Raw genomic sequence first — 25,878 nt, 5'->3', positions numbered from 1 at the left:
GGTGGGGCTGACGTCACAGACGAGCGCCCCGAGGGCTCTGTAGTCCGTTAATAGCCTAATGTTAACTTTTCAACTCTTGCGTTTGCATTTAAGATCCAAAGTGCTCAAAGTTGTATTTTCGTGTGAGGATTATCCGGCTCGACAAAACATGTAAGTGTAATGAACAGTGTCTGAACACAGAGCTTATTATTTGCAATCTTCGAAAAGCCTATGGGAAAATCCTATAGGGATTTTCAGGAGGGAACCAGTTTTATGCTAGCAGCCGATTAGCCTACTAACAGAAATCAGGTAAGTCTGAGCAAAAAACAATGAGCTGATTAAAACTAGTACTCAATTTCTTATATATGATGTATACATAGAATGGTATGACATTATGCTATTTAATAAATGAAACCTTCATTAAAACACTTTACTCACATTTCTGTTACTTTATTCAAACAATAGCCCTCATTACTGTGATTAAAATAGTATTTTGCAGTGTAAAGTATCAAAATAATATCAACAGCAGGTACATAATTTAGCATCGGATGAAAACCTGAAACTTTAATCAATCGCTTTATATTTATGTAAACGTTTTAAAACAAACCTTTCTCCAGTTGAATCACAGCGCAGGAGCGGCGGCGCCGCCTTATGACGTCACCCGCCACGCCAACATAAAAGTCTTTTCTTTTGTTTAGCTTTTTTTGCCACTTACTGTTGCAGTCATGACTTATTATTACATATCTCGATCGTTTTCTACTTTCTCACTCTTTCACACACAGACACACAGACACAGCTATGCAGTATTTGAAGTTGATAAAAACCTTTAATCTAAACATTTTAAGACAACTTTGAAAAACGTTTAGGGTCATTATCACTAAAAAGTGCCTTTGAGACATCAAAATTAAAAAAAAAAAGTTTAAGATTTTTAATTTAACCACAAAGTTGTTGTATTAATTAGACCGTAGGCTGTAGTGCTGTATTCATATAGAGATCCATAATGTTATCTATTTTCTTATTTTATAACTCCAATCCTCATTTGTTTTCTTCAGAGAGCTCTCAGATTTAATACCTTCTCTAAATCTTCCTTTAACACACTTGTGCTTACCGAAACTGCACAGATCTTCAACTCCAGTGGTTTGTGATAGAGGTAAAGTTGGTTTTATATTCGGACATTCGTTCATTTAGAAGTCTCTATATTGTTTACCATGTTTCTTTGAATATTCGATTGGAATTAGCATGCAAGTATGACTTAAAAACAACATTAACACTGTTTATTAGACTCTGAACAATGTTGTACTTTGATAGTCATTGGCTGCTAATTTGATTTCGCTATTTAGAGTTTGCAAATAATACTTTTATGAAATTATATTATTAAGGGGAAAGTCAGAATGTGCGATTATAAAACAACCTTTAAGTTTTATCAATATGCAAATTAATGAAAAAATAAACAATTATTGACCTTCAAATTCAAATTTGCTAATGAATGTAAATCTTTACATTGGACATTGTATTGGAGGAGTGAAGGGAATGTTGGAGACAACTTAAGTTAAACACTTTAATAATACTGTTTAATTTTTTTTTTTTTTTCAGAATAAGGTAAATAATTAGATTACAGATCTTCACATAAATGTACATATACTTTGGGCTGTATTTTTATTTCAAACAGTCAATGAGCTTCATTATATGGACTTTAAAAGGATATCCTTTATTTAGACTGAGACAGAAATTGCCAAAAGGTTTGTATAGTCCACTCATGCATCTACTGGTGTGTGTGTACAAGTGTTGTAGCATAAAAATATGAACTAATCAACAATAAAATATTAAAGAATGAAAATAAAGTTTCAATAATAATGCATATAAGTCCACCCTGTCTATGAAGGATTTGTGACAATGACAGGGAGGACATTTTTGGCTAGTTAGCATTTATTCAACACATGTTGTATCTGCAGCTGATAAAGTGTTCCCTATTTAAGCTCTTAGTACACAGTTTAAAAGCTATATTTTAATCTCTGATTTAATATATATATATATATATATATATATATATATATATATATACATACATACATATATATATACATATATATATATATATATATATATATATATATATATATATATATATATATATATATATATATATATATATATATATCTCACTATGACTGGGTGGGCATCTTAAGCTTGACAACATTCAGTTTCAAACACAACATGAGGAAAAATAGGAAACATAAGTCATAAGTGTAGATAGTTACTTTGTGCACATCAGATGTTTTAACCTCCTCTGAAGAAAAGCAAACTGGGCATGAGAATGCCAATGAGTACATCAGAGGGGTCTTAAAGGGGCATTTACAACATCATGACAGGGCAGTGATTTCAAGAACACATGCAAATTGATTAATGATATTATTAAAACAAAGTAAAAGTTATTAAAATGACCTCTCTTTAAAATAACTTTAAAGATTAAAGTTATATTAAATTCTATACTATATTCTAAACTATAGATTCTAAGATTCTAAACTATAAAGATTATAAGAATATTTAAAAACTTTTTTAATTTGATCTAATTTACTTACTTTTTAGACTCACTCAAGTTGTCTGAGCAGTGTGTCTGTATAGATAGAGGTAAAGTTGGTTTTATATTCACACATTCAGACTTTCCCCTTAATAATATAATTTCTTTAAAGTATTATTTTCAAACTCTAAATAGCGAAATCATATTAGCACTCAATGACTATCAAAGAACAACATTGTTAACAATCCAATAAACAGTGTTAATGTTGTTTTCAAGCCACACTTGCATGCTAACTCAGATTGAATATTCAAAGTAACATGGTAAACAATATAGACACTTCTAAATGAACGAATGTGCGAATATAAAACCAACTTTACCTCTATTCTGTATAGGACTGATTCAATCTTGTGGGACATCAAAGACACGCACTTTATAGTGATAATGACCCTGCTAGTGAAACTAAAACATGTAGTAGTAAAGGGTACTTTTTACTTAAAGGGCACATATTTTACCCCTTTTTCAGGATTTAAGATAAGTATTGTGTCTCCAGAATGTGTCTGTAAAGTTTCAGCTTAGAACCCAGATAATTAATTATACCTTTTAGAATGTTGATATTTTCTGCTTTTAACACTAGTCGTGGATTAAAAATGTTTTTCAAATATGTCTTTAAAATGTGCAGCGTACATATTTTGATCAACTCCAAATGCTGAATATATGTGTGTTCGAGTACGTGAGAAAGTGGAAAACGAGGGAGAAATGTATCAATAAGTCATGACTGCAACAGTAAGTGGCAAAAAAAGGCTAAACAAAAAGACTTTTATTTTGACATGACGTGACGTCATAAGGGTGCTCCTGCGCTGTGATTCAACTGGAGAAAGGTTTGTTTTAAAGCTTTTACATACATATAAAGCGATCGATTAAAGTTTCAGGTTTTCATCCGATGCTAAATTACGTACCTGCTGTTGACAATATTATTTTAACTCTTTATACAACGTAGTACTAATTTACTCACAGTAATAAGAGCTATTGTTTGAATAAAGCAACAGAAAAGTCTGTAAGTGTTTTAATGAAGGTTTAATTTATTAAATAGCATGATGTCATTCCATTCTAAGTATACATCACTATATATAAGAAATGTAGTTATGTTACTAGTTTTAATCAGCTCCTTTGTGGCTATTGTTTCTTGCTTTGACTTACCTGATTTCTTTTTGTTAATCACTCATAGAAAGAAACTGTTGAAGCAAGTGTTGAAGATAACTTATTTTGTTTTTGTTTATTATTTTATTTATTTTAACAGAACATTTATATTGTTTTGTTCATTTTAAACAGGATAGAGTGTCCAAACACAGAGGAAAAACTCCTGCTGAAGCGACTGATCTCCACACTGTTATAAAGATGGCGTTTATTAAAGAGGAGAGTGAAGATGTGAAGATTGAAGAAACATTCACAGTCAAACAGGAAGATCTGCAGGAACAAACAGGTTGGTTTTCATTCTCAGAGACCAACTTAGTCATCTGATCCTCATCCAGATATATTTTAATAATAAATGCTAAATTAAATCCATCTTGCAGCCCTGAGTGTGCTGCCTAGTTCTCCTAAATGCACATAAGCACTCAATGAAAGACAGGAATGAGTTTATTTCTTGTTACTTGTTCTCATGTCTTTTGTCATTAATTTATGTATTATTAGTCTCCCATTTTCTCTTCTTGCTTAAGGTTATTGCTTTTCTTATTCTCCTACTGTTTGTTGCGTCCTTGAGCACTGGCACTATATTCATTCATTTTCTTGCTTAGTCCCTTTTATTAATCCGGGTTCACCACCGCGGAGTGAACCGCCAACTTATCCAGCAGGTTTTTACACAGCCGATGCCCTTCCAGCCGCAACCCATCACACACACACACACTCACACACTATGGACAATTCAGCCTACCCAATGCACCTTTACTGCATGTCTTTGGACTGTGGAGGAAACCGAAGCAACCAGAGGAAACTCACACGATCGCAGGGAGAACATGCAAACTCAGAAACGCCAACTGAGCCGAGGTTCGAACCTTCTTGCTGTGAGGCGACAGCACTACCTACTGTGCCACTGCTTCGCCCACTGGCACTATATAAAAAAAGTAAAAACATTCATTCATTTTCTTTTCAGCTTAGTTCCTTTATTAATCTGGGGTTGCCACAGTGGAATGGACTGCAAACTTATCCAGCACATGTTTTACGCAGCAAATGCCCTTCCAGGCGCAACCATCACTGGGAAACATCCATGCACACTCATACACTACAGACAATTTACCCAACCCAAATCACCTGTACTGCATGTCTTTGGACTGTGGGGGAAACCCACGCGAATGCAGGGAGAACATGCAAACTCCACACAGAAATGCCAATTGACCCAGCCGAGGCTTGAACCAGTGACCTTCTTGCTGTGAGGCGACAGCACTACCTACTGTGCCACTGCGTCACCTTAAATAAAAATAAAAATAAAAAATAAAAAAAGTTTAACTGAGCTGACAATATTTGACCTACAGTATTCTCATAGAAGATATCTGCTATTACAGTGATGGTGTTGGCTTAGTACTTTCCACTTGGATATGTAACCTTGATCACAATTCCCTTTTTCGATCAACTTCTTTATGGGTTTAAACTTGATTTTTGTAGTTGTTTTCTCACAGATTGTATCAGAGTTAGAATTACATCACTATTATAATAACTAATTTACCAAGGCTATTGTGTTTAAACCGGATTTTCACAACTGAAAGGATCTAGTGCACTCAGACACTGCTCCAAACAAATCAACGCTGTTTTTCAGCCTTCATAAAGCACATTAAACTATATTTTCAATAAAATCCATGTTAGCTATTTAGCAATGAAGCTACATTTACCGGATAGACAGAAGCCGTGCCCATGACACGAATTCGCATTTGCTCTGAAGTGAATTAAACAAATGTTCACGCGTCTATTTACACCCAAATAGCACAATTTATCCGCGCATTCTACGCCTTGTATGAACACAGCATTACATTAAATTTTGTGAAACCTGCAGAAACTCTGGTTTAAAGTATGTCAAAAAACGTGGATGCCACCAATATTAAATATGCTGAATGAAATCGACACTAAAATAATTAATTGTTATAAAACATTGTATAGTAATCTAAGCTCTATGATGTGGGACGACGTTAGATAAAACAAATAAATTATAGTGGAACAATAACGTTTACACACACACACACACACACACACACAGTGGTCCTGCATATCCACAGCTCCTGTCAGTCACTCAACACATTCGTCTCATCGCTGCACCACAATTGTACTTCATGTTTGTTACCGGCTTTAATTTCTTATTAAAGTAAGCTTGTTGCAAATTCTGAGGAGAACAATGGGTTGCTATTGTAACTACACACACAAGAGACTCAGGCAGTCTTGTCTCGCTTCATTTAAGATTTACCTCAGATACAGTTCCGTATAATCTGACAGATCATGCTACACACACAGGCTGTTCTGATTAGCTGTGAGTTTTGATTGATTCATTCATGTGTATTTATGTGAAGGTGAAGTCTGACAACAATAAATATTCACATTGAGAATAAAACCACCTGTTTTTATACCCTTGTTGAATCTGCCGAGCTGTAGCTAGCTACTGTTGTTTTATACTGGATAGGCTACTTCATTGATTTTATTATAACAATAATTTGCTGAAAATGATGCTTTAAATGAGCAGGATTTTAAGCGTAATTTAACCTAAATGGTTAAAGCCACAACTATTAAAAAAACACTACTTAAAAAATTAATACAACTGGGTGGGGATTAGATACTAAGAATCCCATACTTGTTATACTGCTAGGAACTTTGCTGCTGGAGAGCACTTTCAATAATAATATCAACATTTGTTTAGAGATGCACCGCAAGATGTGCTCAAAAGAGTGGTTACATGTGGTAAAGAATGATGGCAAAGCTTAATGTAAATATTGTAATAAACTAATAAGTTATAAAGCAGTGTCGCGACCAACATGACAAAGCATCTGCGGTTGGTTCACATACTTCACGAATATCGAATTAAAAGAATGGTGTGTTTGATTCATTGTGCTTCCCGCAGGTGCAACTAACAACAGTTGTGCATTTTAGTTCAACTTTTTGAGCGTGATGAGCAGCTCGGTGTTATTTTTTATTTCAATATCTTGAGGTGAAACTAAACTTTGCATTCTGTTCGCCTCCTCATTCATAAACAGCGGGACGCGCTGCTAAAGCACGCAGAAGAGACAGCTTTACACTCTGTCATTTATAATCTTAGCTGTTGTATTGGAGTCGAAATATGAAGTAAAATGTTATTTTAACAGTCCCGATATGTTTAATCTTTTTCTTTTGCAATTTTTTTGTCATTTCTCTTCTGCAAATTATAAATATATATATATATATATATTTTTTTTTAATTTAGCTTGATTCTTTTAAAAGGCCACACATAGTGAAAAATCTAGTTTTCAAACTGTTTGGACAGACGTGTGTTGGTATAGTGCAGTGGTTCTCAAACTTTTTTCACCAAGTACCACCTTAGAAAAAAATTGTCTCTCCAAGTACCACCTTACGACGCTATTTTTAACCAGTATTAAAAAATAGCGTCGTAGGCCTAATTAAGCAGCTACAGGTGTGCGCACAGTTTAAAAACGATGCAGATCAATTCCTATTATTAAGAATATGTATTATTATCAGTCACTTTAAACATTTGAAATAGTTTGAACATTAACTGTGCTTGCAGGCAAAAAAAAAAACCTTTTAGTTAAAATGTGCTTTTAAAAGTTCATAAAAATATGGCACTGTTCTTAAAAAGTAAAAAGAAAACTGCTGTACTTAAATCTAAAGTATTCATTGTAGCCTATTCATCAAAAGCTGGAGATGTTGCTTGGACCTTATAAATATAGGCTATATGTCACATTCCTGCACCTATTTTTTTTTTTTCAAGACTGACATGCTATGTATTGAAGACCTGAAAAGTATTCTCAGCAACCCATAAAACATTGCATAGGAATAGATACAAATAAAAAACATAAAAAATAATATTTATTAATCATATATTAATAATATAATAAACCTGCACTAAATGCTTGTGAAATCTTTTTTGTACTCAAGTAAAAATACTATTACACTGCTAAAATAACATAAATTTTAGTAAATAATATTAATATTAGGTAAAAGTACAAAGTACTCTTTTAAAAGTACTAGTTGGTTACTTTTGAAAAAAAAAATCTGATTTTCATTATGTAATCACTTTTTTACGTGGAAACCTGATTGAATGGTTTAATTGCTTAAATCCCAAAGCTACATGTATAGGAAATTGCACTAACAAAGAAAGTATGGTCGATTTTTCCTTTCATGACATCTTTTTCAATAGCACTGGTAAAACTACCAATTAATCTTTAAGGCCATAGAGACACTTTTTGCCCATTTTTTTAAACGATATTTACAAGCTTTGAAAGGTTTAATTGAAGTATATGGTAAAAAGATTTAAATTTAGCCTTTTATTTACATATTTTACACTATTTTTCTTTACAATTTGGCAAATTTGTTACTTAAAAAGCTGTCATTCACATGTAGATTTTATTTTACATTTAACCTAATCTAAAATAGAAACTTTAAAAAAAATACAAGTACACTGTCAGTAAAAAAATAATAATAAAACAAATGACTTCATTTTACTTGAGGTATTTGAAATATGACAACACTACATTTATCAAAGCAGTGCTTTAAGAGCCTTAATTGTTAATTTTGATAAATAAACAATAAGTAACAACAGATTGCTTTGACCTGTAATGCTTTAAGACAGATCAGAGTACAGCTAAATGTATAAATCACACAAATACCTCATCCAGAAACATTTCCAGCATAATTCTTTTGTCGTAAATAAAAAAATACACCTTTGCTAAAAGTTAGTTTCACTTCACAACACAGCCAAATAAGAAGACCATTAGCATTGTCATCGATCATGTATCAATCTATTTCTAAATACTTGATAACTTTGAATACTTTTGACTAAATTTAGTCAAGGAGCAAAGATAAATATTGTCTACTTATAGTGGAAAGATCGCGATTGTGTTAAATCTGAGCACACAGGCGATCCTGAGAGGACTTGCAGTTCATTTGAAAAAAAAAAAGCCTATTTAAGAGCTCACATATCTGTTTTAGCGATTTGCGTACATGAATGCGCTCTCGTGTTAAAATAAAGCACTCGCCACATTTGTAGAAATGAGTTATTGCGCAATACCTCCATTCCCGCGCCGCCATTCAGGATGTATTTAGAAGAGTGACAGGTCAGAGGCGAGTCGACTGGCTGTCGGAGAGCGAAACGTGTTTGTAGATCATCAAAAAGGCAGGAAATATGTCCGCGGTTTAATTACTCTGCTAGACATCTCTATAGTGAAAACATCCGAGAAGCATTAATCCAACAAAACATTTGTTTTTAAGTTGTTTTCTCTGTCTCTGCAACACAGAATGCATTTGTCCCGCCCTTAAGTTTCACGCAACTAGACAAGGTCGACTGTGATAGGCTACTTGTTATGTCAGTCAAATCACGCTTCAGAATCAATTCTTAAACTTCGGAAACTGATTTATAGCAGCTTATGACACAATGCTTTAAAATAAACATTCTAAGCACAGCGTTGTGATCGTACGCTTCACAAAACAGCCAATGCTGATCACATCGATGTTATATTACGCATTAAAGGATTAAAAGTGTTAATTGTTTCTTTCATTATTCAGCGGTTCCTCTGCGTACCACTAGGAGGAAGCACAGTTTGAGAACCACTGGTATAGTGTATAGACCGTCATATTGGGGTGATATAAACACACCCAGTCCTTTTTTTTTTATTTAACAACATAAAAACAGTGGACCAATTGGAGCGGTTTTCAGACCGACCGCAACTTTACGTAGGAGTGCGGTTCCCCCGCCCACCGAATTGATTGACAGCTGCATATTAACATGTTCTAGGAGTCACGTGTATAATCAAATCAACAAGACAGGATGAGCGCAAAGCAACCGGGAATAAACGGTCTGTTCAGTTTGCTTGGATCATCAATCCTCATCAAATTTGATCAAGAAGAGTGATTTTTACAAGTTTAAAATGTTTTAAAACAGTGCATGTGTGTAATGAATTACAGTGATTTATTTCAGCTTCACTATATCACCACAGCCGAATGTCAGAACAAATATGTTACGTCTGTCTTGTGACGCAGCCGAGGGAGATTAAGGCACGTAGAAATGGTGGGCAGGGAGGACTAGCCTTAAAGGCACAGTACCCCAAAACCGCCACCTGGTGCAAAACGGTATAAGATAGAATTCTATAAAAGGTGTATTAAAAAACCTAAAGGGTGTTTTGAGATAAAACTTTACAGTTACAATCTAGAGGCGCATAAGACTCATCTTAAATCTGAAAATAGAGGTAACCTTGGTGCCCTTTAAAACACGAAAGCAGCGCCTATCAGTTGGTGTTTTTCCATAAGATACACCTTTGTCAATGTTTTATTTTATGTGTATAGTCTTTAATGTGCTTTTTAATAATTTTATTATTTTCAAAGCAGCATTCAGATGCGAATTTATACTTGAAAACATGGCATGAGAGCGATGCACGTGTTAGATGATTGCATTTTTTTTTTTAGCGCAATCCATTCCTGATCCTTTGCATACCTCGGAAATGTCTTCAGTAAAGCTGTACGGGTCGCTTACATATCATATGAAAAGCACTTCTTGCAAAACAGATGCTTTACACACATAAATACTTCTGTATAAATGTTTATTACTAACTTTTCTATGAACAGGATTTGATTATAACTGCAGATCAATGATCAGTGCGAAATAGCCTACTGTAACATCTGTAATTATATTAAATAAATGAATATATATGAACACATACAACCCCTCACAATCTCTGATGTGTTTAAACTACAGAACAACTCCACACAGCAGACATTTCATCCTTATTTAGGTTCAAAACAACATAAAATATAGCCCACAGTCAGAGAAAACCTCTCATCTGTGTCTGTAATCCTCAGCAGCACGTGTAGCCTCTGTTAGAGAGTAATTCCATCATTCCCAGTTCATATTAGTCCAAAAGGTGAAGATAAAAATTGAAATAAGACAGTTTGTTCACCCATGCTGAAGAAATAATGTGCTCCTTTTTTCCCCACTTCTCCTTTTTTTCGCGCTTCACTCTGGCGTTTGTCAGTGTCTGACAGGATCGGGTTTTAAAAGCACGTCAATAATCAAGCACACGTCATTATCACAAGCTCAAGAAGTTTGATATTTCAAATATAGACGCGCGTTAAACGCAAGCAAGAAAGCAAAACCGCTCGTGCTTCAAACTGGCACGTAAAAAACTACGAGGCACATAGATTCTACTCTACTCCATGGCTTTGTGGCTGTTCATCAAGATGATGACTAGGTTTGTTTGAGCCTGGATCGACCATGGCTCAATATTATATGAATGTATAACTCCACTGTAATTTCTTAGCTCGTCAACTATGTATTTTAAACGTGGTGGGTGTTTTGTTTCATTCTGGCTTGTTGCTTAAGTGAATGACGTATCTGTAAACCAATAGTGTTCAGTTGCGGGTCTAGCTCCGCCTTATGGTACCCTTTCTCATGTTTGGTACCCTTTCGAAAACGTGCCAAAAAAGTGGTATAGTACGGTTCGGTACGCCTTTTGACAGTGGAAACGGCCATAAAAGCGTACCAAACCGAACCGTACCACTCAGTGGAAACGGGCCAATAGGTGTTTAACCCCCAAGGGTCAAAGAACACGTATGCACGTTTTTGATGCATCTTCTCATAACGCCAAAAAGAACTTAAATTACACTTTCAGTTTTGATCGTACAGATAAGATCAATATGTCAATTGAATCTGTTAAGTGTCTAGTTTTTATTGTGCACACTTACAATGACAAAAAAAGTGTGTGCTTTTGCAAAATAAGGATAATAAACAGTGTAGGCATTCTGTCTTTTCTTTCTCTGCGAACTGTTTTTGGAAATGTGTCAGTAAAATGCACTGTAACTTCATGAAAACAAAACACACAAACATGAGATGCATATAGATGTTCACATTTTTGAACTTGAGCATTTCGCGTGAAACGCGCAAAATGCTTCATTTGCACCGCGTCATTTACGTGTATTGAGCCATTCACACCACGCCATTCGCATCAAATGGAAAAATTGCTAATTATTTCAGACCAGCAGATTCGTCAGATTTGATAACGGGGAAAAATAATACTGATAATAATAGTACGGGGAGAAAACTTAACAAGAGAAACAAAATTAGAATCTGGGCAAAGAAAACAAAAACTTTAGCTTCTTACCGACTAAGAGGAGGGGTCAAGGGAAATTGGCAGATGTGGAGGTGTGGATGTGAAAGTTGAGGGCGTCAACAAACTCAACCGGTGAGTTGCAGCTGACTCCATGCCAGCGAGATAAATTGGTAAGTTAATTTTGTTCAGGACACACTGCACTGAAGACTTTGCCGACATCACGAGCACTTCAGTAATAAGACAGCAGTCTTTGCCCTGTTGCTTCAATACATACTTTTGCTTTTTGTTTCTCATAGCCAGTCGTTAAGTTTACATTGCTCGTCTTGACCCGGTTTCTCTACTCGTTTTCCCGCACTACAACAGTTCAGTCAACTTCTCTTTCTTCCGCACACCACATCATGCTGCCCTCTTTAACTCTTCTCCTCTTCCTTTATACTCTCACCCATTTCCTTTTTGCCGTCCCATGGGTAGAGACCAATTAAACAATGTAGAGTGTCATCACAGAAAACACCACAATCATAAATGCATGATTATATGCTGTCATGGCTTTGCAATCAAAAAATGTTGTTATAATAGAGGCCAATGGCGAAAAAACAGCCTTGAATATAACAAAGAGGGAGTAAATTTGCCCAGAGTGTATTGATTTTTTTTTTGTATTATTTCAAAGCATTTTCCCATAATATGTCAGAATAAGATGTCCCCAAATATCAGTCTATTTGCTGGAACAGTGAAAGTTTTGGCCCTCAAAATGGATGAAAATAACCCAAGGTGCACATTTCAGCCTTTATGCAGATGCTGTATGTCTCATGTCTGTGTGGCAAATATTCAGCTGTTAGTTCAGCTGTTACCCCTTAACTTTTTTCTGATGCGTTTACCAGTCAGGCACAGAATGAACAAGTATTCCCTGTCTGCTTTACAAATTTTGGAAAAACATTTTGTTGTAATTATGAATAAATACAGGCCATTTACAGCTTTAAAATCTCTGTTATCAATATGACCAAAATGACTTTTATGATCAATTATGTAAGAAACTCTGAAAACTGGACTGACACAGTTTCAAATTACTATAACTTCTATGTTAAGCGTCTTTGACACAATTTACATTGTGACAGCACTAGATAAATAAAGATGAATTTAATTCTATCTGCTTAAATGTGGACCAAACAATATGATCTGATTTATTTTACATTTAATGTGCTTCAAAATTACAGTGTGTGTAGCCAATGTTTCCTGTGTCTTTTCACTTTTCATCTTTTGATGAGTTTTTAAGACTTAATGAAAACGAATGTTTTTTTTTTTTTTTGAAATATATATTTCAGACCTAATTGAAGAGATTGAAGGGAGTAAAGAGGAGGAACATCATGTCAAAATTGAGGAAAAAACTCATTTAAAGACTGATGGTATTTTGAAAAGGAGAGACAAGAATCGTTTTATCTGCACTCAGTGTGGAAAGAGTTTTAAGAAAAAAAGCAATCTTAAGATTCACATGATGATTCACACTGGAGAGAAACCTTTCACATGCACTCAGTGTGGAAAGAGTTTTAGCCTATCATCACACCTTACTCAACACATGAGGATCCACACTGGAGAGAAACCATTCACATGCACTCAGTGTGGGAAGAGTTTCAGCCAATCATCATCCCTTAATCACCACATGATGATCCACACTGGAGAGAAACCATTCACATGCACTCAGTGTGGGAGAAGTTTCAGCTGCTCATCATCCCTTAATAAACACATGAGGATCCACACTGGAGAGAAACCATTCACATGCATTCAGTGTGGGAAGAGTTTCAGGCAGTCATCATACCTTAATAAACACACGAGGATCCACAGTGGAGAGAAACCTTTCACATGCACTCAGTGTGGGAAGAGTTTCAGCCAATCATCACACCTTAATAAACACATGAGGATCCACAGTGGAGAGAAACCATTCACATGCTCTCAGTGTGGGAAGAGTTTCAGCCAATCATCATCCCGTAATGTACACTTGAGGATGCACACTGGAGAGAAACCTAACAACAGAATTTTGCATGCTCAAACTCTAGTGTGACTGCAGCTTCGGTGTGGGATGAGTATCAGCAACTCCTCAAACCTTAATGAACACATGAAGATCCACACTGGTGTGAAAGAGTATATGTGCTTGAGTGTGAGAAGACTTTTCTTACAGCTCCAAAATTGAAATTGCACCAGATGATTCACATTGGAGAGATTGTACAAGTGTTCACAATGTGACAAGAGGTTTCATCAGTTAACACCTCTGAAAACACAAAAGTGGATGCACACTTGAGAGAAACTGTACAGATCTCATCAGTGTCTACAGAGTTTTGCTCATTTCTGAATTATGTTTGAAAAGGCTGAGTGACGTATACTGTTTTCCAACACTCCTACACTGCAGTAGGTGGGGTTGTGAGGGTGTTGCGCTCCTCTCATTTACCGTAAACACAATATTGGCGGCTGAAATAAGAACAGTTTCATAAACATCTGGCCAACAGCACCTCTGCAGCTTAAGATCTCATTGCAAGTGCGGATACATCTGTACTCTACTCTCCAGTGTATTCATGTAGCTAGTGTTGTTTTGGATGATCTCTGTTTTACTCCCTGAATAAGAAACATCACTGGGAGGACACCGCACATCAATGAAGATGGAGCTCCAGGAGAGTTAGTTTGATGCATACCAGGGCCTCAAGTTTAGAAAGCCAATTCAATTGTCCTGTGTTGCAGCTTTTATTAATAAAGTTTCTTTATTTTTAGGTTCAAGATTCTTTCTAGTTTACTACATTTACTTTTTAGAGTAGAATACAAACTTGATGAATATTTGATGATTTAGGCAGAGCAACAGGTATTAAGTTTTACAATATTAATATACTGTGATAATCCCATGACTCCAGATTGGATGCCTGTATTACTCATCAATGGGTATATAAAAGTTGTTATGCTAGCTACCCCAGGACGCTGTGGCTACTCAGGAGTCTTCATGTCAAGACCTGCCATCCCATTGACTCTTTAACATTATGGCTTTGTTTTGCATTACTTATATCATGTAGTTTCAAGTTATTTATCTTCATATTATCCCTAGACATTTGTTGGTTGCTTTGATTGATTGTTCTATGAGTTACATTTTATAATAAATAATTAGCATTTAGGCTATTTTGTTGGCTCATCTTTCTTTTATGTTGCGACTCAAACAAGCGGGTCATAAAACTTTGTAAAATGTGTCCAGTTGTATCCGAGATTCTGTCCTTTCAGTCATGACCATAGGTGCGAGTAGGAACCTAGACTGAGCAGTAAATTGAGAACATTGCCATTCGTCTCTGCTCCTTCACCACAACAGACAACCATATCTACTGCATTACTGCTGCCGCTGCACTGATCGATCTTTAAATCTCACATTCTCCATTCCTCATGAAAAAAAAAAAAAAACACAGGTACTTTAACTCCATTTCACTGCTACATCGGAGGGTAGGCTTTCATTGTCCTATGAGAATCAAGGCCCGCTCGCCCCCGGACTAGATGGGTGCTACGTAGAGGACCAGAGGGCTAAGCCTTCGAAGCCTCTCGTCCCCTTCTACCTGGAGGTGCACAGTAGGCTCACCCAGTCTTGGAGGGCAATTTTTTCTGCCCGTGCTGCGTGTCCCTCCGCCCTCACCACTCTTGACGGTGTAGCGGCTAGGGGGTATGTGGCGATTCCTCAGGTTGAGCGTGCGATTGTGGTCAATCTTTGTCCGCATGGTGCCTCTTCTTGGCGGGGTTCGCCTCTTCTCCCGTCCGAAGCCTGTAGGTTATCTGCCTCCCTCGGAGCTAGAGCTTACAAGGCTGCGGGCCAGGCTGTTTCCGCCTGGCACGCGATGGCCACCTACCAGCGCTACCAAGCGCAGGCGCTGGTCGAGCTGCACGAGGGTGGGTCTAACCCAGGCTTGTGAGCTTTGCACCGCATCCAACTATGCTCTTCGGACCACTAAGTCCGCTGTGTGTCCCAAGCTGGGCTGTTCGGCGACACCGTCTGTGAATTCACCCAGGAATTCAAGGCGGTGAGAGAGCAGTCTGATGCGATGGCCCCTTTGGCTCGCGGGCATCCGCATACTCAATTATCTCGACGACTGGCTGATTTTAGCCCACTCTCGCAATTGATTATGCACAGAGACAAGGTGCTCCGGCACCTCCACCTGTTGGGGCTTCAGGTCAACCGAGAAAAGAGCAAACTCACCCCCGTGCAGAGGATCTCTTTTCTCGGGCTGGAGCTGGACTCGGTCACCATGGGAGCGCGCCTCTCCAGAGAGCCCGCTCAGCTGATGCTGAACTGTCTGGGAGAGCTTGACAGCAAAAAAGTGGTCCCACTGAAATTGTTTTAGAGGCTCCTGGGGCATATGGCATCCGCAGCCGCTGTCACGCCACTCGAATTACTCCATATGAGACCACTCCAGCACTGGCTTCACGATTGAGTCCCCAGACGCACATGGCACGCGCTCACCGAGTCTCTGTTACTGGGCTGTGTCACCGCGCCCTCAGCCCTTGGAATGACCCCTCGTTCCTACAGGCCGGAGTGCCTCTAGGACAGGCGTCCAGTCATGTTGTTGTTTCAACAGATGCTTCCAGCACGGGCAGGGAGCCTGTGTGCTGTGGGCATGCAGCTTCGGGCCTTTGGAAAGGAACCCAGTTGCATTGGCATATCAATCGCCTGGAGCTGTTGGCAGTGTTCCTCGCTCTCCACCGTTTTTTTCCGGTGTTGGAGCAGCAGCTCGTGCTGGTCAGGACGGACAGCACGGCGGCGGTGGCGCATTTCAACCGCATGGGGGGTATTCGCTCTCACCGCATGTCTCAGCTCGCCCGCCATCTGCTCCTCTGGAGTCATCCGCGGCTGAAATCGCTGCACACCATTCACATTTCAGGCAAGCTCAACCGTGCAGCCGATGCGCTCTCACGGCAGCCTTTACGTTCTGGAGAATGGAGACTCCACCCGAGTCTGTTCAGCTGATATGGGCGCGATTCGGGGAAGCCCAGATCGAACTGTTTGCTTCCCCCGCGATCGCTCATTGCCAGTTGTTCTTTTCCCTGACCGAGGGCTCTCTCGGCACGGATGCACTGGCCCACAGCTGGCCTCTGGGCATGCGCAAATATGCGTTTCCCCCAGTGAGCCTGCTCGCACAGCTACTGTGCAAGGTCAGGGAGGACGAGGAACAGGTTGTTGGTTGCGCCCCTCTGGCCCAACCGGACCTGGATGTCTGAGCTCTCCCTCCTTGCGATGGTCCTCCCTGGCTAATCCCATTGAGAGAGCACCTACTCTCTCAGGGACAGGGCACCATCTGGCACCATCGCCCTAATCTTTGGATCCTCCACGTGTGGTCCTTAGACGCAAGGAAGACTTAGGTAACCTACCGATTGCGGTGGTTAATACTGTCACTCGGGCTAGAGCCCCCTGCTCGAGCGCGCCCATGCCCTGAAATGGAGTCTATTCACTGAATGGTGCGTATCTCGCAGAGAAGACCCACGAAAATAACCAGATCAGCGTTGTGCTTTCTTTATCCCAAGAGAAGCTGGAGAGCAGGCTGTCGCGCTCCACACTCAAGGTTACGTGCCTGTCATCTCCGCTCTCATGACACGGTGGCTGGCAGCACTGTGGGAAGGCATAACCTCATCATCCGGTTCCTCAGAGGCGCTAGGCGAATTAATCCACCCCGCCCCCCTCTCAGGCCCTCTTAGGATCTCGTCCTCGTTTTCACAAGCCTGTGTCAGATCCCTTCTATCCTCGACTCAGTATCTTTAAGATTTCTGTCCCTGAAGACAGCTCTGCTGGTCGCGTTGATATCGATTTAGAGGGACGGGGACCTGGAGGCATTTTTTGGTCAGTGACTCGTGCCTGTAATTTGGGCTGGCTTACTCTCACGTTTCTGAGACCCCGCCCAGGATATGTGCCCAAGGTTCCTACCACACCGTTAAAGACCAGGTAGTGAGCCTGCAAGTGCTGCCCCCGGAGGAGGCAGACCCAGCCCTTTTCTTACTTTTTCCAGTTCGCGCTTTGCGTATTTATCTGGACCGCACTCAGAGTTTTAGATCATCTGACAATCATCAACAATCCATCTCTGTTCCAGGACTGTGAGAGTTTTATGGATGCGCTGTATGGAATACAGAGTGGCATGTCCAAAAAAGTGAGCATGAAGGTCACAGCAAAAAAATCAGAGTTTGGTTGTGGCAAAGAAGTTTTGCCAAAGGACTGCCTTGTTGTTTTGGAGGCTGCATTCAAATATTTCCAGGCCATGATATGCAAAATGCAGGGTCCAGGAGCCATCACAGGGGACTGTTTGACTAAAAATGAATGGCTGCTCGTCCTGTACTACCTGGAGGCTGTTATCATGCTGAAGCTAGTCCAGCGGCCTGGAGTAGTGACACACATGACTGTAAGTGTTTGTTTTTCCCTACATTCTCTTCTTTGTTCTTAAATGCTTCATCAATGTGCAAAACTGTCTGTTTGCAGGTTGAGGATTGGGAGGGGAGAAGCCGGATAGAGAATGGTGTCTGTGTTGCAGTGAAGGAGCACAAAGTACCGTTGTCACACGAACAGGAACTTGTACGTTTATGTTGTCTTTTATATCATAACAGCAATAAATATATTCTGTCAAATTTAGACTTATTTTTTGTCCGTTTCACCTAATTAGTGGTTCGACTTGTACTTCAATGAGGTGCGGCCAGTAATGCTGCAAGAAAACCGCACTGGTGACGATGTGGCAGCTGATTCATTTTTTGTGTCAAGTAGTGGGAGATCCATTTATGATCCTTCCAATGACTTAAAAAGACTACATGACAAGTAAGCAACATTACATCTGTCTTTAACTCTACATCTTCATCTGTCCACTTTTTGCCTTCTTACGATGCCTTGTGTTTCAGATATAGTCTCCCCAGTGTGACGTGTGGTGATGCCCAGAGAGCATTTGAGGCAGCAGCACAAAACCTGTCAGAAGTGAAGAGAAATGTGGTGGTAGCTGAAAGGAACTACATGAGGAGAACATCTTCAGATCCGTTTCTGGCTCTTAGTGTGCTAGATCAGCTCGCTGGGGAAAAAAACGTAAGCATCTAACAACTGAGATGATCCTTATTTTTAAATTTGCAACCCACAGCCTTGCCTTTCCTTCCTTCAATATTTATTTTTACTATACTGATGTGTTTTTTGTTTCTATAACACTTTGCTGGACAGCAGCCATCAGAGTCCAAAATAAACCGCTGGATGGACAAACAAGGGTGGACTTCAAACGTCCCACAGGCTGCAGTGGTTCTGAAGCAGTGGAAGCCCGTTGCCAGGTTGCACTTGGTCATCGTCAGCAGCTTTGTGCATAAAATGATTTTGTCTCAACGCTGGAAAGGACTGACTGTCAGGCCCGTCCCTGACAAGAGCAATGGTGTTTTCTACAAAAGACCCTTTCAGATCGGGGAGGTTGTCTGTGAATACCACGGCCAGCTGTTTAGCCATGGCAATTACTTCGACAAGTGGCATCAGAGCTGGCCATTTGTTTTTTTTTATAAGAACAAGCAACATGAAGCCATGTGCATTGACACACATGAAGAAAGCTGCCAGTGCCATCCCATGAAGTTCAATTATGGACCCCTGATCCGTCACTCCAGCAAAAGAGCCAATTTCCGGCCCAGGCTGTATGTCCTTAATGATAGAGACATCATTCTCTTCATTGCTACAAAAGACATTATGAGTGATGAGTTATTTTATGATTATGGCTCAAAGAGGAGATATTTTGCTGGGAAAGGACTGGAATTGGACTGGATGTGAAACAACATCTTTCCATCCCCCATACTCACTCACTTCTAACATGTCCAACTCCCAAGTTTCCACCTGTGGCCATGTTCTCTCCTCTCTCTCTGGACTCTGGACAACCATCACTGCTCTTCTCACCCTGAAGTACTCTTTCTGCACTGCCAAGCACCAACACTGCTCTCCAAATAGAGACTTGGTTGTAATAGGCTGAATGAGTAGGTCTTACAAACCATTCACCTTTACTTCAAGAGAATTGTATTTTCTCTTACTGACTTTTTTTGCACTCTTTTTTTTCTTATAAGTTTTCTTTATGCAATAGTGAGAGTGTGAGTAGGCTACTCCATATTCTCTCCTCTCTCTCTGGATTCTGTACAACATGTGGAATTACAGCCTGGTAAGTATGCTTAAACTACTCTTAACCCTCCCTTCCATCCATCTTCAAGTTTCAACCACATTATTGTGCATTTTCTGGTTGTCGTCTTCTTTTTGTTTCAGATTACCGAGGCTTTTAAGGTCAGCAGCCATGGACCTCAATCCTGAGAATGAACCAGGACTGTTAATTCTTCAAAGCAAGCTATAGTATATCATCCTAGGATTCACTGCTATTTTTCATTTAAGACATCACCTATGTTGTCTTTATGTTGTTTGATTAATGTTCAGATTTTGTTCATTTGTTTGCACTTGTATGTACTGGAAGTAATTTAGTTTCTTTAGTGTAGTTATTTGATATTACTATTATATGTAGATGACCTTTAAATTGTTCAATCACGGACACTTCTACCTCCATCCAGTAGAGGGTGCTGTTGTCTTAAAACAGGCCGTAGTGTACATATTAAAGAAGTTTTTGGTGAAGGTTTAGCGCTAGAAAAGGAAAGGACTTTGGAGTGCTCTCTGTTAAAACTATCGTAAAGGCAGTCAAAAAGGTTTTTCTCACATTTAGCTCCTGGCCGATGAAGGGCACAAGGTAGTTTATATGTTAATCAGTGAAATTTAAAAAGACTGTTTATCTTGAAAGTTTATAGTTTGTTGCCATTGTTAGTGTTATGCAATTCAAATTATTTAGACTTATCACAATACAGGTAAATACATTTATATTTTATGCCTGTACAGTTAATTTGAGACTGTAAATGTGTATTTATCAGTTTATTGGCTAGTTATGAGCATTTGTTTAATGCAATTTCAAGGATATGTGTAATGAATATTATTTGTTTCTTTTATTCAGCTCTTACGATTATTTATTTTGAAGATTAAAAACTATATAAACATCAGTCCATGAGAGTAAAGTGCATCTGTTCAGCTGGGAATGCTACATATACAGTCTTCTACTGTGCCGTTATTTCACATACTTCTTAAAAAGTTGCAGAAATGACCCAGAGTCACAAAGTTCTGTTTCAGTGGATTCATATTATGCTTTTTAAACAAATTTTTATTAAATAAAAGTAATAAAATAACTAAGACACAGTCTTTGGCATATATTTAACAAATCATTCATTCATTCATTCATTTTCTTGTCGGCTTAGTCCCTTTATTAATCCAGGGTCGCCACAGCGGAATGAACCGCCAACTTATCCAGCAAGTTTTTTAAGCAGCGGATGCCCTTCCAGCCGCAACCCATCTCTGGGAAACATCCACACACGCACTCATACCCTACGGACAATTTAGCTTACCCAATTCACCTGTACCGCATGTCTTTGGACTGTGGGGGAAATCAGAGCACCTGGAGGAAACCCACGCAAAGGCAGAGAGAACATGCAAACTCCACACAGAAACGCCAACTGAGCCAAGGTTCGAATCAGCAACCTTCCTGCTGTGAGGCGAACGTGCTGCCCACTGCGCCACTGCCTCGCCTATAAATCATTTAAACATTTTCATACTGTAATTTCATAATTATTTCAAACATTTCATAATTTAATACTTTAAAAAAAAATACATTTCATTATTTAAAACATATGAAGCTTTTTCAGATAAGTGCAACACTTTTCCCCCTTCACCTGAAAAGTGATGTGATAGTTTAAAAACCAAAAAAGAAAAAAAAAAAAAAGAAATTGACCAGGAAAAGTTATTTTCCTTTTTCCATGTGATCAGCTGAGGACAAAAAAAGAGAAGGAATCCAAAAATATCCACAAGATCCTGGAAAAAACACTGAAATAATGGTCTCTGTATGAGAGCTGCTCTTTGAAGAGAATAAGGCAGCTAGCCTAATTAAAAAAAGATAAAGTCAAACACAATAATAATTTATTTTAGCAAAGAGAAAAAAAAAGTCAATCTATTTGGGACGGAATTCATTGTAAAATGTAAGACATTATTTATAAAGACAGATAGGCCTATAGAATTATTTTTAGAGTGTTTGAACATGAATGGCAGCTGTTGTTTTTGATCTAACAGCAGCGAAACTACACGCTGAACGCTGTGAGCTTGCGTCAGGATGATGATGATACATGAGCCGACTTTTATTTTTTTATTTATCAAAACAGTTTAGAACAAAACAAACAAAACAGCAACAACAAAAAAAAAAAAAAAAACAAGCAAGCTAACAAACAGACATTTTTAAAGGAAAATGGAAACAAAAAAGACATACAAGTTTCAAAGGTCACCGAATACAATCTTATTTACATTCGTGAGGGTTACATGTCAAAGATCAACAGGCTCCAAACATATATAAAATAAAAGCACCACAATGAAATTAAAACAGGACTTTTCTTCTCAACCATTTACCCCAGTATGCAGAGATTTTATAGGCTTGTTGTCTCAAGGTAAATGTCAATACTTCCATGTCAAATACCTCTTTAACAATATCATACCATTCGCCTATGATGGAGGATCTTCCTTGACCCATTTCTTTGTAATGGCCTTTTTGCTAGTTGTTAGTGGTGTTTTCAGAAGATACACAGTAATACCTGAATAAATTCTCAGTTTTAAAATTACATTCCTGATTCAATTGCATTATTGCATTTATCTCTTTATTATTTTAATCTTGCCGATAGGTGTGTATAATATTACTGTCTCAAAATATTTGGAAATTATCTGCCAATACATTTCAACATTTTCTCCAGCATTCACCATTTTTGATCTCTAGTTTGAAAGTATTTTATTTTATGTGTTATAAAGAACCCGGATTACATTTTCCGGATTATCGTTACATAAGAGTTTGTGTTTTAAGTATATTTAATCTATTTCCTGAATATAATCAGAATTGTTCAAGAGAATACATCACCTTGGGTAAAATAAATTCTGGGTATGTAAGAAACAGTAACACATCATCAGGATATGAACCAATTTTATGTTCTACATCTTTATTTTTCACTCCCCTTATTTCTGTATCATCTCTGATTAGTTGTGCCAATGCTTCAATAAATAACGCAAATAAGGAAGGACTTAATGGGCACCCTTGTCGGCATCCTCTTTCCAATATAATATACTTCGAAATATCTCTATTCATTTTAATTGTAGCTGTAGGAGCTCAATACTAAATATAAAGATTTTAAAAATGTTATAGTGTCATTCTCAAATCCAAATCGTTGCAGAAATAAATATTAAAAAATCCCAACTCACTGAATCGAAGGCTTTTTCTGTGTCTAGACTAATTAGGAGTGCTAATCTTGTTTTGAGCTATATAATCTATTACGTGAAGGGCTCGCCATATATTATCATATGCTTGTCTTTGTTTTATAAAACCTGTTTGATCAGTATCTATTAGGTCTGGAAGAATGTCCTCTAATCATTCAGCTAAATATAGATGTATATAGAGTCTATAGTCAATATTTAGGACTGAAATAGGTCTATATGAATTACACTCTAGTGGATCTTTTCCTTCTTTTGGAATCACAGATATGACAGCTTCTCTTCAGGATCTAGAGGGGTCGCCCTCATGTAAGGTATGATTAAATGCAAACCTTTACAATAAGGTTCATTAGTTAATGCATTTACTAACATGAACTAATCATAAACAACACTCGTACAGCATTTATTAATCATAATTGAACATTTACTAATGCATTATTAACATTCAAGTTCATGCTTGTTAACATTGAAGCACCATGAGTTAACATGAACTAACAATGAACAACTGTATTTTCATTAACTAACATTTATGTACATAAATACTGTAGTAAATGTATTGTTCCTTGTTTGTTAATGTTATCAAATGCATTACTTAACATTAACTGATGAACCTTATTGTAAAGTGTGACCATTAAATCATTTAAAAAGCATTGACATCAATTGCTCTTTAAATATTATATACCATTTTGCAGAGAAGCTGTCTATGCCTGGTACTTCAGATGTTTGAAGTATAGCGTTGCTTATTTCTTCTATAGTTGTTTTTTGAGTTAGGGTATTTTGTATTGATCCAATTGATGGTAAATCTAATGTGTGTAAAAATGAGTGCATGTTTGCAAATTCAATCTTTTAAGGTATATAATCCTTATCGTATTTTTAAAAAGCCTGTTGTATGTCCTCCAAAGTTATGACATATCTTTTTAGTTTTGGGATTTTTGATTTTGATTTTCAAATTCTCCTCTCTGCCTGTTGTTTCCTTATTCTCTATGCCAGGAGTTTTTTTTTGCTTTTGGACCATTTTCTTAAAATTAAAAAATGTAAGTTTTAATAGTACTTGCTCATCAAATTTTTTTATTGAGTTATGCTTTAACTTCTTTGATCTTATTAAAAATATCTGGATCTTCTTTATTACCATATTTAGTCTCTAATTCTTCAAGTTGTATAGATTCAGATTATTCATGTAATTCAGTTTTTTCCCTTGATCCCCACATTATAAGTTTACCTCGCATAACAGCTTTAGCTGCGTCCCAAAGGATACTAGGTGACACCTCTGCATTATCATTATGTTTTAAATATTCTAATAGTTCTTTTTTAACATATTCTACATGTTAAATCATTCAAATAATTAGGGTTAAATCGCCAAAATGTCTTTTTGGGTTTATTGTCCAGGACGATTGTCAAATATACTCCTGCATGTTCTGAGATGTCCCTTGTTCCTATTTTACAGTCTTTTATTTATGTTGATCTGACCCAAACATAAAAAAATAATCAATTCTAGAATGAGACATGGGCAGAATAGAAGAAAGTATATTCTTTTTCAAGAGGGAATATGTGTCTCCATACATCTATTAAGCCTAATTCTTTCATCATATATCTTATTTGTCTAGTTTCTTGACTAATTTGCTTATTAGAAGATGAGTCCAATTTAGGCTGAAGTTGTACATTCCAGTCTCTCCACAGATGAACATACCTGACACCTCCTTATTTTTTAAGAAAAGCTTTGTCTTTTTCAGGTGGTCTATATATATATATATATATATATATATATATATATATATATATATATATATATATATATATATATATATTAACTAATGTGACTTCATTTTGGTCGATAATTCCTTTAATTAGGTTATGTCGTCCTTTTATATCAGTAATCTTAGAAATTAATTGGAAGTTGATTTTATTTGAGATTAATGTCATTACTCCTCGTTTACGACCATTATTATAAGAGGAAAAGAAAACCTTAAATCTAGGGATGTAACGGTATTGTAAATACCGTCATACCGCAATAGCAAACGGGAGGTAGCGAAAAGTACAATTCCCATCATCCCAGGCGTGGCCATCATCCTTTGATCATCATCTGATGATCTGTTGTCGCTACAGATCCAGTAATGCGGAAATGGAGTGTGCTGCTAGTAGCGGGGATGAAAAAGAGCTGGAATTGATGGAACCTAAAGTGGGTTTTAAATTGGATGTGTGGAAGCATTTCGGTTGGGGGTGTTGTTGTTGATGCCGCGCGCGCACTGAATAGCGGCGTTGTCACGTCGGGCGGGACGGAGGGTGTGTCGCGTCGCAGGGGCACTTTTGATCATTTTGGAAGGGCACTTTCTATCCAAGACTAAAAAGGGCATGTGCACTGCACAGGTTGAGCCCTATGTGTGCACTTGCCTGCAAGTTGGGGAATACGACTAATAACAGTCATGGGGACTGCAGAATACAGCACACTGTTCAGATTGATGCAGACATTGACTTGTACCGCAAAGAGACCTCTATCTCACTCATGGCTTGTCCTCTCAGGTGGGGGAAAGACAAAGCACAACGTTACCCACTGCTGTCAACCTGGGCCAAGTCATATCTCTGTCCCAGAAACCTCAGTCCCAAATGAGAGGGTTTTTTTCTGTTGCAGGGGACATTGTAAATACCCAGAGATACTAGCTTTTACCAGATTATAGTTATATAATTTTCCTTAAAAAACCCATCTCTATCTAAGTGAGTGAGTGAGTGATTAAATGTTGAATGTGATGAGTTTTCAACAATACTAAATTGAAACTTTA

The 25,878-nt window shown here is 37.8% G+C and overlaps 3 protein-coding genes across 9 annotated transcripts in view; 2 read left to right on the top strand and 1 right to left on the bottom strand.

The window, feature by feature from the left end:
• The window catches only part of LOC137490874 (uncharacterized), a 57,918-nt gene extending 57,276 nt beyond the window's left edge, over positions 1 to 642 (bottom strand). The window contains exon 1 of the mRNA XM_073946788.1: positions 587 to 642. The gene's annotated coding sequence lies outside the window, so the exon portion shown is untranslated. The remainder of the gene's footprint in view (positions 1 to 586) is intronic.
• znf1119 (zinc finger protein 1119) lies at positions 10 to 14,934 on the top strand. 3 transcript variants are annotated; one of them, XM_068219490.1, is made up of 3 exons: positions 10 to 150; positions 3,827 to 3,977; positions 13,104 to 14,932. In XM_068219490.1, exons 2-3 carry the CDS (start codon positions 3,893 to 3,895, stop codon positions 13,835 to 13,837), a joined length of 819 nt encoding a protein of 272 aa, XP_068075591.1. In that variant the 5' UTR covers positions 10 to 150; positions 3,827 to 3,892; the 3' UTR covers positions 13,838 to 14,932. The 3 variants fall into 3 exon arrangements, with proteins under 3 accessions (XP_068075591.1, XP_073801600.1, NP_001314964.1); XM_073945499.1 differs by having other exon boundaries at positions 10 to 288; NM_001328035.1 differs by lacking the exon at positions 10 to 150 and adding an exon at positions 3,322 to 3,375 and having other exon boundaries at positions 13,104 to 14,934.
• Positions 14,935 to 15,812: 878 nt separating this feature from the next.
• LOC101886275 (uncharacterized) lies at positions 15,813 to 21,557 on the top strand. Of its 5 annotated transcripts, none has more exons than XR_012402216.1 (7): positions 16,145 to 18,179; positions 18,257 to 18,349; positions 18,438 to 18,586; positions 18,667 to 18,844; positions 18,974 to 19,758; positions 19,846 to 19,937; positions 20,039 to 20,974. XR_012402216.1 is itself a non-coding variant. In XM_073947654.1 (5 exons), the coding sequence occupies exons 1-5, from the start codon at positions 17,889 to 17,891 to the stop codon at positions 19,556 to 19,558; spliced, it is 1,293 nt and encodes a 430-aa protein (XP_073803755.1). In that variant the 5' UTR covers positions 16,513 to 17,888; the 3' UTR covers positions 19,559 to 21,557. The 5 variants fall into 5 exon arrangements, 2 of the variants coding, with proteins under 2 accessions (XP_073803755.1, XP_017210954.1); XR_012402217.1 differs by having other exon boundaries at positions 16,506 to 18,179; positions 18,977 to 19,758; positions 19,863 to 19,937; positions 20,039 to 20,812; XR_002458334.3 differs by having other exon boundaries at positions 15,813 to 18,179; positions 18,974 to 19,937; positions 20,039 to 21,556.
• The last annotated feature ends 4,321 nt before the right edge of the window (positions 21,558 to 25,878 follow it).

Source organism: Danio rerio, chromosome 4, assembly GCF_049306965.1.
Source record: "Danio rerio strain Tuebingen ecotype United States chromosome 4, GRCz12tu, whole genome shotgun sequence".
In the NCBI taxonomy this organism is placed as follows: domain Eukaryota; kingdom Metazoa; phylum Chordata; class Actinopteri; order Cypriniformes; family Danionidae; genus Danio; species Danio rerio.
Note: the sequence above shows the minus strand (reverse complement) of the source record. Positions and strands in the feature narration are given on the sequence as shown.

Excerpts from the sequence above, each read along its gene's own strand:
- znf1119 (NM_001328035.1), top strand. The coding sequence starts at position 3,893 with ATGGCGTTTATTAAAGAGGAGAGTGAAGATGTGAAGATTGAAGAAACA. Across the intron at positions 3,978-13,103 it reads AGATCTGCAGGAACAAACAG|ACCTAATTGAAGAGATTGAA; the intron begins GTTGGTTTTCAT and ends TATATATTTCAG.
- LOC101886275 (XM_017355465.4), top strand. The coding sequence starts at position 17,889 with ATGGATGCGCTGTATGGAATACAGAGTGGCATGTCCAAAAAAGTGAGC. Across the intron at positions 18,350-18,437 it reads TGTCACACGAACAGGAACTT|TGGTTCGACTTGTACTTCAA; the intron begins GTACGTTTATGT and ends TCACCTAATTAG. Across the intron at positions 18,845-18,973 it reads AGCTCGCTGGGGAAAAAAAC|CAGCCATCAGAGTCCAAAAT; the intron begins GTAAGCATCTAA and ends TTTGCTGGACAG.